At 36.3% G+C, this 12,136-nt stretch overlaps 1 protein-coding gene across 1 annotated transcript; it reads right to left on the bottom strand.

Moving 5' to 3' along the window:
• Nucleotides 1-8,633: 8,633 nt before the first annotated feature.
• Nucleotides 8,634-9,566, bottom strand: LOC124092802 (olfactory receptor 5B3-like). The gene has a single exon (XM_046444611.1). It carries the CDS (start codon nt 9,561-9,563, stop codon nt 8,634-8,636), a length of 930 nt encoding a protein of 309 aa, XP_046300567.1. The 5' UTR covers nt 9,564-9,566.
• Between the last annotated feature and the right edge of the window lie 2,570 nt (nt 9,567-12,136).

Raw genomic sequence — 12,136 nt, 5'->3', positions numbered from 1 at the left:
GGAATGAACTCTATGCAATGAACTTTCCTCTTACTACTGCTTTCATAGTGTCCCAGAGATTTCAATACATTGTGTCTATGTTCTCATTTACCTCTAAGAATTTTTTATCTCCTTCTTGATGTCTTTTTCAACCCATTATTCATTCAATAGCATATTGTTTAGTCTTCAGGTGTTGGATTAATTTTTATTTTTGATTTTGTCATTGATTTCTAATTTCATTCCATTATGATCTGATAAAATGCAGGATAGTATCTCTACTTTTTTGTATTTGCTAAGAGTTGCTTTGTGGCATAATATATGGTCTATTTTAGAAATGGATCCATGTACTGCTGAGAAGAAAATGTATTCTCTTGATGAAGGATGAAATATTCTATATATATATCAGTTAAGTCAAAATTATTGATTGTATTATTGAGATCTATACTTTCTTTATTCAACTTTTGTTTGGAAGATCTATCCAGTGTGTTAAAGTCACCCAAGATTATTGTGTTCTGGTTAATTTGACTCTTGAACTTGAGAAGAATTTCTTTGATAAACAGGTGCTCCATTGTTTGGGGCATATATATTTATAATTGTTATGTATTGTTGGTGTATGGTATATATACATACAAAAATCTTTCATTACCCTAATTGATTTCCCCTATATGTAATCTCATTCCTTTCTCTTGTGGCTTTTAATATTCTCTCCTTATTCTGTATGTTGGGCATTTTCATTATAATGTAACTTGGTGTGGATCTATTGTGATTTTGTACATTCAGCATCCTGTAGGCTTCTTGAATTTGGTTTTCCAATTCATTCTTCATGTTTGGAAAGTTTTCTGATATTATTTCAGTGAATAGATTGTTCATTCCTTTGGTTTGGACCTCTATGACTTCCACTATCCCAATAACTCTTAAATTTGGTCTTTTTATGCTATCCCATATTTCTTGAATGTTCTGCTCATGGTTTCTTACCCTTTTCACTGTGTGATCTACATTCTTTTCAAGATTTTAAATTTTGTCTTCATTGTCTGATGTCCTATCTTCCAAGTGGTCTACTCTATTGGTGATACTTTCAATTGAACTTTTAATTTGGTTTATTGTTTCTTTCATTTCAAGGATTTCTAGTTTTTTTTTTTTAAGAACCTCTAAATCCCTGTTGAGGTGATCTTTGCTTTCCATATTTGTTTATGTAGCTCCTTGTCAAAATGATCTTTTGTGCCTATATTTGTTCTCTTATATCTTCCATCAGTTCACAGAACATTTTAATCATGTCCATCCTGAACTTTTTCTCTGTAATTTCTTCTGCTGTGGTTGCCATGGATTCTAATAATGTGGTATCTTGATTTGTTTGGGGTACTTTCTTCCCTTGTCTTTTCATGTTGCTCACGTGTCTTCCTTTCTAGCTCTGTGGGTCCGGGGTATTATTGTTTTTACCCTATAGGTTTGTAGTGCTCCTGAAGGGTTCCAAAACGTCTCCTTTGTGGGGAAGAACAATGTTAACAGATCCCAATATCAACAATATACCACCTATGAATAATTTGTTGCTATTAAGACATTTACAGTTTGGTCACAAAGTACAGAAATGATTATTATCTATAATATCATCAGTAGATTTGTAAAAGGGTTTATAGTTTCTGATTGTGGGCAATCAACTGGGGGTGAGGCATAGGATGATATGCAGAGGAGGTAGGATGTGAGGATATAGAGTTATTATATCTTAGGAAGTGTGAAAAAGAAATCTTATGAAGAGTGTTAGTAGCAAGAGAATAGACAAGTACATGGGAAGACAGTAGAGTACAAAAAACAAAAACACATATGTATTTAGAAAAATAAAGAATGTTAAAATAGTAAAAATTGGAGGTGAAAAAAAAAATAACAAAAAAGGGCATATACAACACCTCTATATTATATTATTCAGATGTCCCAGTTCTCAAAATTAATTCATGCAATGTTTTTGATTTCACATACGTTGGGGAAATGAGGGTGGGAGGATAGAGGGGGAGAAGGAAAATAAATTATTAAAGAAAGAAATCAGGATTGTTGCTAGTTTTAGAGAACTGTATCTTTCCTGCTTCCCTTCTCATCCAATAGGTGGGGTTACCTGTTGTTAGCCGGTATCTCTGCTCCCAGGATGGTGAGGATAACCAGGGTGGGAAGGGTAGTCCTGGTGCAGGGCACCTGGAAGCGGGGGGTGGCACCCACACTCCCTGCAGGGAGACTGCACCTCATAGGTCTCTTTTTGAGTACACTCGTATGACTTGAGCACCCTGTCCTATCTCCCTATCTTGCCTAAAGATTTCCCAGTTCCTGGTCCCTCTTTTAGTCTCCAAACTTTTGCCCCATTTCCCTCTCCACTACAGTTCCCAATGGAGGGACCTCTCTCGGGGGCTCCTGTGGGCAGTGCCCTGGTCACACTGTGCACCCGTCCCACCAAGAGCTGTTTTCTGTTGGGTAGTTACTGTGCTGGGTTACAGCTGGGGAGGGGGGCTGTTGGAAGTCAGGTACCTGGCCAGCTGAAGATTCAATCTGGAAGCTGCCCCCACCAAATATGGCAAGGAAGGCGAGCCAAAATGGAGGCAGTCTGCTTCCAGCGCCTGGGTGTTGAGTGAGGTGGGGGGAACCAGGCGATGGCATCGTGCTAAGGGTAGGTAGCAGCTGAATGGCCTGCGTGGAAGCAGAGCGACTTTGGAGTTCTGCAGTGGTGCTGATAGACGATCCTGATAAGGCGCTCGCAAACCCTGCGTTGGCTACAACTTCCGGAGTTGGGTGGTGGAGCCGGAAGTCCTGCTCCAATGCTGAGGCCTGGAACCCTAAGCGGGCACAGTGCTGGCGATTTCTGCGCAAGAGCAGCTGCATAGTGGTCCTCTATCACTCTCAGAGATGCAGTGTCCCCACTAGGTGAGACCCCGGTCACAGTTTGACACAAAAAGTTGCCTGCCTCTGGGACGCCATCTTGGATTTCCTCAAAAGAGCTTATTCTTAAACAAAATTGACTATAAGTCAAAAACTTTTAGAAGAGAAAAAACACCTTTTCATTTATGAGCCAATTAATGAAAAGACTGTTTTTTTAAAAAAAATATGTTAATCAAATAATAGAAACTCAAAATATATGAAGCAATTGTTGCCAAAACTGAAGGGAGAAATAGTGCTATTAAAATAGATGAAGACTTCAATACCTCATTTCCAATACTGAGGAGAATGGCTGGAGAGAAGATCAATAAGAGGGAGATGATGTGAATACCATAACCCAGCAAATCTTTTTAAAAATCTTTTCTTTATTATTTAATTCATTCTAACAGATATACAAGTTTTCAATTGCACACAAAACATGTACCAGAACATATATTACACACAAAAAAATAGCTTAGTAAATTTAGAAAGATTCAAATCAAGTGTAATATACTCACCAACCAAAATGCAATTGAAGTAGAAATTGATAACAAGGACATTTGAACATTTACATATATGTAAGAACACATTGCAATCAATGGGTAGATACAGGTGAAAAGAATTTATGATATAGTTTGAACCAAATGGAAACAACATACCATGTTTTGGTAGCAAGAAAAGCACTGTGTTTAGGGAATTTAAAACTGTACGTGTGTATATTAAAAAAAAATCAGAGTGTCTCCAGGGAATTCTAATTTTAAGACTTAAGGAAATAATATTAAAAAGTGAAAACTTAACACTGAATGTAGCACAAGGAAAAATTAAATATGAGAATGCATAAAACAAAAAAAAGAATATATAATTAGAATGGAAAAAAATCAACAAAACCAAAATTGAGTCTGTGGGAATTTCACCCTCAAAGAAAAAAAAAAAAAAAAAACAAAAAAAAAAAAAAAAATATATATATATATATATATATATATATATATATATATATATATATAAAAGCCCAGCACAGTGGGGCACACCTATAATCCCAGATACTCAGAAAACATAAACAGGAGGATCACAAGTTTGATGCAAGCCTGGGAAATTTAGCATGACCTTGTTACAAAATAAAATGGAAAAGGAAATAAAGAGCTTGAAATATAGTTCTTGTAGCACAGCACTTGCCTAGCATAAGCAAGGTCTGGAGTTCAATCTTCAGTTTCTCAGCAGGAGATGAGAGATGGGTGTAGGGGGGACTTCAATTACTGGAATCATAAATGTATGTGATGATATAGCTGCTCAGCTTATGGAAATAAGAATGATGAAAACAGCATAATATCAATTCCTGCACACCAACATATTGGATATCATTGATAAAATACAAATTCCTAGAGAGACATACGCAACGAAAATTGACTTCAGGGGAAGAGAAAATCTTAATATACCTATAACAAGTATATAAATTGAATTAATAGTCAGGCACAGTGGGCCACGCCTGCAATTCCAGCAGCTTGGAGGCTGAAAGATGAAGATCGTGAGTTCAAAGCCAGCATCAGCAAAAGGGAGACACTAAGCTACTCAGTTAAACCCTCTCTAAATAAAATACAAAGCAGAGATGGGGATTTGACTCAATGATTGAGTGTCCCTGAGTTCAATCCTCAGTACCCCCATTCCAAAAAAAAAAGAAAGAAAGAAATTGAATTAATAATAATAATCTCCCAACAAAGAGAAGTCCAGTAACAGATGGGTTCACTTTTGATTTGACCCAAACTCCTATATGATAGTAATGCATGATTATGACAGAGAAGAAACCTGGTGAGGGTTTGAATAGTTTCCTGTGGCTGCCGTAACAAATTACTGCAAACTTGGAGGCTTACAACAAACATCTATCACATTTTTGGAAATGAGAAATCTGAAATCATTTCATTGAGATGGTCTGTCAGTGGAATGGCCTCCACGTAGGTTCTAGGGGACACTTCATTTCTTGCTTCTTCCATTCTCTGATAACGGCAAGCATTCTATGTCATTTGGAAACTTTAAGTCAATGTTGCTTCTCAGGTCACATTGCCAGCTCCTTTTGTCTCTGCACTTAAATTTTTCTGATTTCCTTTACAAAGATACATGGAATTGACTTTGAGGCACACAAGGATAATCCTGATGATATCCCTCTCTTGAGTCCTTTATCTCATCAAACCCATGTATGATTAGATAAAATATCATACCCACTGGGCCACATTGTTAACATTGAAAGGTTTCAAAAATTATCATGTGAATCTTTTTTGACCAATTTTGAGCTTGACAGAATGTGATATGTCAATCATACTTTGCACTATGTTTGAATATTTTCCATAAATTTCAAATAATTCTAAAATTAAATAATCATTAAACAACAATTAGGAGTGATTCTCTGTGCTCCATTTGTATACAATGTGTCAAAAGGCATTCTACTGTCACATATAACTAATTAGAACAATTTTAAAAAAAAAAGAAGGGAAAAAAAAAGAAATGACTCTCAGAGAAGAAATAACACCACAGATTCCAAAGTGAATATTTGTGTTAGGCCAATGTGCTCCAAAGTACCACATGACCATGTTAGCACATTCTGTCAAACGACGTTGAAGCCATCTATTGTATAGCAATGACAAATTACACAGGCAGACATGTTCCAGTGCTTAGTTTAAAGAATATTGAGCTCTCTGAGGATCAGAATTAGAAGTGAAATAAAGCAAGTTCTTACTAAAATTTTGACTACATCTTCTGTTTGCTACCCCAAATATTGTCATATTATTTTCCACATGGACATTTAGACATGTTTCAGTTAATTGTACAGTTGGTGTACAATTAATAATTATTAATTATTTAATTAATAATTTTAAAAAATAACCAGGTATGTAACCTTTAAATAATTTTATCATTAACGTGTGATTCATATTTCCTAAGAAGGACTTATTTGATGTGTTTCTTGTCATTTAAAAACACATCAGTTCTAAGCAAAAATTATGAGATGATTTGAAATGATTTTGCTCCATGGTGGAATTTTCAAAAAATCCTGTTGTCTTAAAGTGAGGAATGTAAACATTGACTGAGAATGTTAAAAAAAAAAAAAAGTGTTTCAAGAAAGCAGAAAATTGGGCTGGGGATGTGGATCAAGCGGTAGCACACTCTCCTGGCATGCGTGCGGCCCAGGTTCGATCCTCAGCACCACATACAAAGAAAGATGTTGTGTCCGCCGAAAACTAAAAAATAAATATTAAAAGCTCTCTCTCTCTCTCTCTCTCTCTCTCTCTCTCTCTCTCTCTCTCTCAAAAAGAAAGAAAGGAAGCAGAAAATTATTTGTGTCTCTGGAAATGCAGTGAACATTTATCTAAGCTTATCTTTTACAATACTCACTATTATCTATATTTCAAAGGTCAACTGTGGTGCAATTACACTCAAAGCTCAATTATTTTTTGTTTATTTAACAAATGTGTATTCCAATTTACTCTAGAACACACTAATTCGGGTACAGGTGATCGTGTTGTGTGCAATACAGACAAAGGCAATGCTAACACAGAGTTCACATTCTGGCTGGAGATTATAAAACCCAAGAAAGCAAATACATACTAGGTGAGGTTGATAAGGACTAAAGAATGACTTAGGTTGAGGGGACAGTTTATTTGGTGAGCAGACGGTGACTCCTTTATGAAGGTGGTCAGGGAAGAACTCTATGGCAAGGGAACATTACTTCAAAGACCTGAATGGAATGAGAGCATTCCACCCAGGGAACAGAAAGTGCAAAGACCCTGAGGCTTGAACATGCTGAAATTGAAATAAAGAATTCATTTGGAATGAAGAGGGTTGATTTACCATGGGAGTGACAAGAGAGGCTATAATTCAACTAAGGTCAAAAAAGAATGAACAGCATTAATAATTTCAAATAATTTGTAAAATGTACAGTATTAGTTCCAATAATTTTTAAATAATCTGAAAAATTGTACCAATATACGAATACATTTAAATGATTATATTGTTTCTGCATTTGTCAGGTCCTCTGGCATTTATTGCCTCAAGAGTTACAGCATAAACATATTTGATGTATACAGTGACACAAACAAAAATATTAATCCAAGTGAGATGGCAGATTCATGTATCGCTTGTTAAAATGTTCAAAGAAAGGGCACATACTTTTTAAATTAAATTATTTATTTATTCTGATTTTTTATACATGATGGCAGAATGCAATTCATTCATATTACACACATAGAGCACAATTTTTCAAGTCACTGATTGTACACAAAGTATTTTCACACCATCCGTGTCTTCATACATGTACTTAGGGTAATGATGTCTAACTCATTCCACCATCATTTCTACCCCCTTGTCTCCTCCTTACCCTCCCTCCCCTCTGCCCTATCTAAAGTTCCTCCATTCCTCCCATGCTCCGCCTCACCCATCCCCATTATGAGTCAGCTTTCTCATATCAAAGAAAACAGTGGTTGGTTTTGGGGGATTGGTTACTTCACTTAGCATTATATTTTCCAACTCCATCCATTTACCTGCAAATGCCATTATTTTATTCTCTTTTAATGTTGAGTAATGTTCCATTGTGTATATATACCAAAGTTTCCCTCTCCATTGATCTACTGAAGGGCATCTGGGCTGGTTCCACAGTTTACTATTGTGAATTGTGCTGCTATAAACATTGATATGGCTGTGAGGGCACATACTTTTATATAATGATACATCATGTTTTTTCAATTTAGGACTCTTAGAATAATAGTTGGGAAAGAAATTTTTAAAATTTAGTGATACTTTTGTATATATTCTAGGCAAGTGCTGTACTGCTCAGCTACATCTCCAGCCCATACATTTATATTATAATACACAAATTAAATATTGATATGAAGTTATGGTTGTCAAACACTAGTCTATTAGTCAGGGTTTTCTGGGATTCAGGTGATTATAGAAGCTGAGAAGTTCGATGCTCTGCTATCTGCAAACCAAACAAGGAAGGGTGGTAGAGAAATTCAGTCTGAGTTCAAAAGCATGAGACAGGAGGGGTGAGGCTTGGCCACTGTAAGTCTTGGAAGCTACAGATCTGAAAGTCAGTAGCTCTGATGTTCAAGCATGAGAGAAGACAAATGTCCCAATTAAAAAAAGAAGAAGAAGAAGACAGAATTAGAGAAAGAGAGAAATTCCCCTTTATCCACCTATTTCTTCTACTCAACCAAGCCTTCAATTGATTGGTTGATAGATACCCACATTGATGAGGAAGATGTTCTTTTAAGTCTACTGCTTCAAATAGTAGTCTCTTTGGAAATATTATCAAGGACACACAGGAAAAAAAACTTTAAACTATCTGAGTGAACATGAGTCCAGCCAAATTAACCACCACAAATACCCATATTACATTTAATTCCAACAGATTTAGTCTACTCATGTACATGGTCCTCATAGGTCACCTGCATGCACTTTTATTCAGAGGCTTATTTATGCAATTGTTTTATATGTATGCATTAATACATGCTAGAAAAAATTGCACGGAAGAAAATTAAATAATAAATGTAATTGGGATTTTGACAAGCAGAACACAAAATATCATAGACATTCTCATTAAGGTATTACAATTCTGAATGCAAGGTTTCTTTTTTTTCCCTAGACAACGGACTTATGCAAGATAAGGTATCACTTCCGTAACTTCTTCACTGTGGGTCTTAAAATGTGACACTAACATAGAGAAGTTCTGAGAGGACTGAATACTGTTATACATATTTCAAAATGGTTAATTCTAAAACCTAAAGACTACTTTTTCTCTGAAAAATCTTTGTGAATGCACTCTTGACCTCCGTGTTCCTGAGGCTGTAGACCACAGGGTTCAGCATGGGGATGACCATGGTGTAGAAGACAGAGGCGATTTTGTCCGTGTCCATGGAGTGACTGGAGCTGGGCTGTAAGTACATGAAGATAACAGTCCCATAGAAAATGGAGGCTGCAGTGAAGTGGGAGGCACAGGTGGACATAGCCTTCCTATGTCCTGAGCCTGAGCGCATCTTTAGGATGGTGATAAAAATGAACATGTAGGATATTAAGATGATAAGGAGAGCAAAAAAGATATTGAAGCTGGCAACGTAAATAAGAACCAGATCATTCACATGTCTACTAGAACAAGAAAGAATCATAAGTGCTGGCATATCACAGAAAAAATGGTGGACCACATTGGACTTACAGAAAAAGAGAATGAACGTGTTCCCAGTGTATATTGAAGCACTCAAAAGTCCACAGACATAGCAGCCTATGATCAGACTTGCACACACATTTGTTGTCACGGTGGTGGTGTAGTGCAGGGGCTTACACACTGCTGCATAGCGATCATAGGCCATTGAGGCCAGGAGGTAGTTTTCCACAGTAGCAAAACCTGTTACAAAGAACATCTGAGCAGCACAAGCATTGTAGGAGAAGACCTTGTCTCCAGGAAAGAGCCCAGCCATGACCATGGGTGTGACAGCTGAAGAGTAGCAAAAGTCCACCAGAGACAGGTTACCCAGGAAAAAGTACATGGGAGTGTGGAGATGGGAGTCCAACACAATCAACAGGATTATCCCCAGGTTCCCAACCAGAGTGATGGTGTAGATGAGGAAGAAGGTCACAAAGAGGAGAAGCTGCAGACCTGGATCATTGGTCAGTCCCAGCAGGATGAACTGGGTCACTTCTGTCCTGTTCTCCATCAAGGTTACCTAAGAATTTCTAAATGTTCTGTAATCATGAGAAGAAAGGAACAGAGTGATAAAGAAACTGAATTGAATAAGAAAGTATTGAGTGCAAAATGTATTGTTCTATTGTAGCAGCAACTTGTACCCTAACATTCTCCAGAAATAGCATGGGCTTAAAAACCAAACTCAGTGTTTTTCATCATATAGAGAAAATAATATTTTGAATCTGGGGACTCATAGGTAATTAAACTCCCTATTTGGAAATTTTATCTATTTGTTAACTAATATGTAAACAATTTAATAAAATAAAAATTGATTTTTCTGGATGAATTTATGGGCCAATCCATTTCTCCTAAGCTCAATAAAAGCTGATTCTTCTGTATTTCCAACCTGACAGTTTAGGTGTGCATTTCCTGTCTCCTGCCAACAACATTATGAGTCTGTTTGGTTGTTATACTCATGCAAATTTATTAGGTAAATTATTCACATCCACACAATATTATTTTTCCGTCTCTGCTCTAGACCCATGCTAGCATTAAACCCATGTTCAGAGGTTCCTAAAGCTAAAGGTTGAAAGTGAATTTCAATTAGTGTTTGGGGTTTCATATTGAACTGTGGGAGTAATTGATTAGGTGTAATCTAATTTTGTTCTGTATATGAAGGTATATCATCAGATAATCTGACACAGGATTTAGAAAGAGACATAAACCTTCCATTTACTAGCTAAGAGTCATTGGTCCTAGACTAATTCGTCTGAACATCAAATTTCCATTTGCAAAATGAATACAGTAATGAGACCCACTTTGAGCACTATTGTGATAGCTAACAACATAATACATAAGGAAAAATAAAAAGCACATCTTTTTAAAAAATATTTATTTTTAGTTTTAGTTGGACACGATACCTTTATTTATTTATTTTTATGTGGTGCTGAGGATCGAGCCCGGGGCCTTGCATGTGCTAGGTGAGCACTCTACCACTGAGCCACAATCCCAGCCCTAAAAAGCACATCTTGATGAGGGATAGCTATCATTTTATTATTAGGAGGGGATAATGGTTCACATTTGGTTTGGGGTTTTTTTTGTGGAAAATTTTTTTGGATTTTTTTTATCAAGGTAGATGCTGACATGCACACTTTCACTTGTGGGTGACTTGGAAGTCTCAAAGCCTCTCTTACCAATTTCCCTTTTCTCTCCCACTTGGACCACCGAGATTTTTTTGTGTGTTCTCCAATGTTTCTCAGTCTCTCCTTAACCAAGCATAAAATTACTGCTCTTGCATCTCCATGTTGGCTGATCTTATTAACATTTTCTTCCTTGATTTGGGTAACAGAATCCATTGTGATTAAAACTTTTTTCTGTCATTGCTTATCAAACCATGATCAAATCACACGAATCAATAAAGACTCTGTGATAGACATTTTGATATTCGTACCATAGACTCATCTCATCTTTTAGAAATATTTTGAAGATATTTCTTTTCTTTCTGTTGTCAAACAACTCACATGTATGGGTATTCCACTGCTTCTGCATGACTTAATTTCTCACTGACATTTATGTCCTTTAGAGCTTACCATTTTGCTAGAAGTTAAAGAAGAGTTCATCCAAAGTGGTGATTTTGAAATGACAAAATCAGCCATGGAGTATTAGTGCTATCATAAGAGGTCCCATTCAAGTTCCAAGTTCTCTAAGGCAGAGAAAAAAGGAGGAAAGATAATTAACATGGATCCAGTTCCAAATATACCACGAATTCTTTCTGTACTATGGATAGAATCACTTACCTCCTTGTTCTATGAAAAGTAAACATGATAATAATATTTCTCTCACACATAATATATAGGTCTTGTTTGTAAATAAATGAGAGTTTCAGGATATTTCATGAAGATGTTATCATTTAAAATCGATCAGTATGCCATTTATATTTGGGTGTTTTCTCTGACCACGGTTCAAAGCTCACAGAAAGTCCTCAGGCAAGAAGAAGGTCTGTATGTACTAACAATGATTATCTCCCAGGTGAAAGAACAACATTCAATGGAGCAAGGTGTACAGTGTACACCTCTTAAAACAATGTTATTTTGAGTCATTTTGGAATTTCAGAAGCTATTTCATGAAGATCTGGAGAGGATTATACAGACATGGAGATCTCTAGAGGTTTTCCTCATGAGACCATCTCCAGATCTACATCTTATTTTCCTAAGAAAGAAGTAATTAAACTGCCCTTGGAGATTAAGCTGGTATTATATTTTTAATTTAAATTTGTTTTAACTAATAAATGGAAACCTAAAAATCATACAAAATGATTAGTTTCTATGTCATTTCTCCATACATGTATACATGTCTAATGTTCAAATCAGGCTAAACAAGTCTGCTTTCTCAAATTCCCATATTTACTCATGGTGAAACCCCTAAAAATTCTTTCTTCTGAATTTTTAGATTGTACAGTGAATAACTGTTAGCTATTGTCACCCTACTGTGCAATGGCACGCAAAACTCTTGCCCCTACTTAACAGTACATTAATACCAAATGATCAACTTTACCATTCTTCCTCCAGCACCCCCACCCACTCTAGCCTCTAGTAACCACTATTC

This window comes from Marmota monax, unplaced genomic scaffold, assembly GCF_021218885.2.
Source record: "Marmota monax isolate L192 unplaced genomic scaffold, Marmota_monax_Labrador192_F-V1.1 WCK01_AAM20220418_F8-fsc00038, whole genome shotgun sequence".
Lineage (NCBI taxonomy): Eukaryota > Metazoa > Chordata > Mammalia > Rodentia > Sciuridae > Marmota > Marmota monax.
This window is presented reverse-complemented; position numbering and strand designations above follow the sequence as displayed.

Coding starts and splice junctions, on each gene's coding strand:
- LOC124092802 (XM_046444611.1), bottom strand. CDS start 9,563: ATGGAGAACAGGACAGAAGTGACCCAGTTCATCCTGCTGGGACTGACC.